This window comes from Rhinopithecus bieti, unplaced genomic scaffold, assembly GCF_001698545.2.
Source record: "Rhinopithecus bieti isolate Rb0 unplaced genomic scaffold, ASM169854v2 scaffold_7967, whole genome shotgun sequence".
In the NCBI taxonomy this organism is placed as follows: domain Eukaryota; kingdom Metazoa; phylum Chordata; class Mammalia; order Primates; family Cercopithecidae; genus Rhinopithecus; species Rhinopithecus bieti.
The window spans coordinates 3736588-3738940 of NW_016806112.1; the positions used below are offsets into that span (position 1 = coordinate 3736588).

Genomic DNA, 2353 nt, shown 5'->3' on the forward strand with positions numbered 1-2353 from the left:
ACAGAGGCCCAGCCCCTCCCTCCCCTCCCCGCCGCCGCCGCCTCCTCCCACCCAGGCCTCCTGGGCTGCTCCACCTCGTGGACGTCCCCAGACATCAGCCCCAAGTCCTCAAGTCCCCCAGCCTGTGGTGCCGACCTGGTCTTGGCACCCACCAGTGTCTCCCTCTTGACTCCCTGCCGCACTCTCCTCCCACCTCTCGGGTCAGCCTCCTTGGAGAAATTTCTGTTCTGAGGGGCTGTTCAGAACTCTCTTCTCACCAGGTAATGCCAGCTACTCCCAAGTCCTTAGTTACCCGCTCTCCTGGATCTCCCCTCCCCACCTCTCCAGCCCAGGCCTCTCTGCCAAGCCCAGGCCTGTGAGTCTCCCTGCGAGACTGACCGACCCTACGTCTCCTGGGAAGCTGCAGCCCCTCCCACCCAGCTCATCCCCCTACCTGCTGCTCCCCAGTGCTCCCACAGGAGCCAAGGTACCTCCCACCCTGCAGCCCAACGCCCCCTCCCCACTGCCCCCTCCCCACTCCCCACACCCAGTCAGCCTCCAGCTCCTGGCCATGCCACCTTTTCAGTGTCTCCTGCTGTCCCCACCCCGTCCCACCCTGCCACACACAGCTCCTCCCACCATCGGCCTCAGGATCAGACCTAGGCACCTCAGCCCTGCACCACGGCAGCCCCTGCCTCCCTCCACCCTCTCCACCCCTCACCAGCCAAACTGAACCTTTCCCAGCTTCCTTCCACTTGACCTTGATCTCTAGCTCTGCTCTTTGCAACTCCAGAGACCTCACTGCAATCCAAAGCAGCCCATTCTACTGAACAGCAGCTCTAACCAAGCAAGCATTGCTCTCCCCTGCTGGGGAGTCCTTCTTGTTGTCTAACCTTATAGTCTCCTGCTGCACTCGATGTGTGCTTGCTCTCCAGCTGGCCTCTTGTTGGGGTGGACAGGAGGAGCTCTTCAGGGGAACCTGGTTCAGGAATCCAGGCCTGACATTCTGTAGGAATCTCAGAGACACTACAACATAAAACAACATTACGTTCTGCCACTGCCCTCAGCCCCAGTGGGGAGAGAATCCTCTTGCTTGAAGGGACTTTCCTGAAATGAGCCACCGGCCCCTGCCAATGCATGCCTGTTTGTCCCTATTCAGTAACCGTGGATACAGCCCACGCAGGCCCTGGGCTCTGGGATGTGTCCCTGACATGGGAGGACACAGCCTGGAAAGACAGCAGGAGCCATTGAGGGAGGTCCAGACGAGCTAGAGGGATGGACAAGGGTCCCCTGCAGTGCACAGGAGGGAGCAGTGGGCACCATGCAGGGCCTGGTTGACCCTCTAGCCCGGGGCAAGTGCCACAGCCCTGGGTGCCCAGGGACCCAAGAAGGGAACCCAAGAAGCCCTGGGCAGACCCCTTATCCACTGCCCCTACCCCATCCCCACCCTTGAGGCCGGTTCTCTGGGACAGGGATTGCCTCTTGGTTTCTGGGACCCTAACCTCTCAGTCCATCTTTAATCCTCTGCCTCCCCAATACAACAGGATGTCCCCTCCCTAGGTGGGAGAAGCCCCTCTCCATGCCACAGGAAAAGCAGAGACCTTACAGCTCAAGAGATCTGGGTTCGACCAGATCAGCCACTGATTAGTCAATGACCTCAGCACGTGACTTCCTTCTCTGGGCCTCAGTCTCCTCACCTGTAAAACCATGAGGCATTAGTGAGCTGAGACAACAGTGCCAGCTCTCTTTATCCAGCTTCTCGGTGATTCCCCAGAGACCCAGGCAATCCCAGTGGGGGGTTGGGGGGAGCACGGCAAGTCAACCACAGCCCTCTTGTTCTCTGGATGCACAAACTCCCACACGTTCACAGAGCGGGGAGGTCACCGGGCGCAGGTCCAGGCTCCTCTGCAGCCCGGCCCCCAGCACTGTCCTGCAGCTGCCACGCTCCGCCTTGTGGCCAGACCTGGAAATGTCCTGCGAGGTCCAGAGGGTGTGGAGTGTTGGGGGGTCCCCCGACAGCACCGGTGCGGGAGTCCCATGTGACAGGGAGGAAGCCAGGGAGTCGCTGGGCAGCAGGCAGGATGGAGTTCAGACAGTGGCACACCTCCAGATCTGGAGAACGCAGTAGGAGTGGGCCAGCCCCTCTGGGACGGTCCCCCAGGTGCATCCACTTCCACCATCCTCCCCACCTGGGAAGGGAATCAATATAACCTCAGTTTACCGCCCCCCACCCCCACCAGCAGCACAGTAAGGTCAGCATTGGCCCCATTCTATGGATGAGGAAACTGAGGCACAGAGAGGTGAGGTCAGCCCAGCACCAGTGCCTGGCAGGATTCGAGTCGGGTCTGCCCGACTCCAACCTTTCCACTGGTGA

The 2353-nt window shown here is 60.6% G+C and overlaps 1 protein-coding gene across 1 annotated transcript in view; it reads right to left on the reverse strand.

Annotated features, from left to right (window-relative positions):
- The window catches only part of CRB2 (crumbs cell polarity complex component 2), a 25119-nt gene extending 22973 nt beyond the window's left edge, over positions 1-2146 (reverse strand). The window contains 2 exon segments of the mRNA XM_017874759.1: positions 873-985; positions 1864-2146. Of these exon segments, the coding sequence (XP_017730248.1) occupies positions 873-985; positions 1864-2146 (396 nt within the window).
- Between the last annotated feature and the right edge of the window lie 207 nt (positions 2147-2353).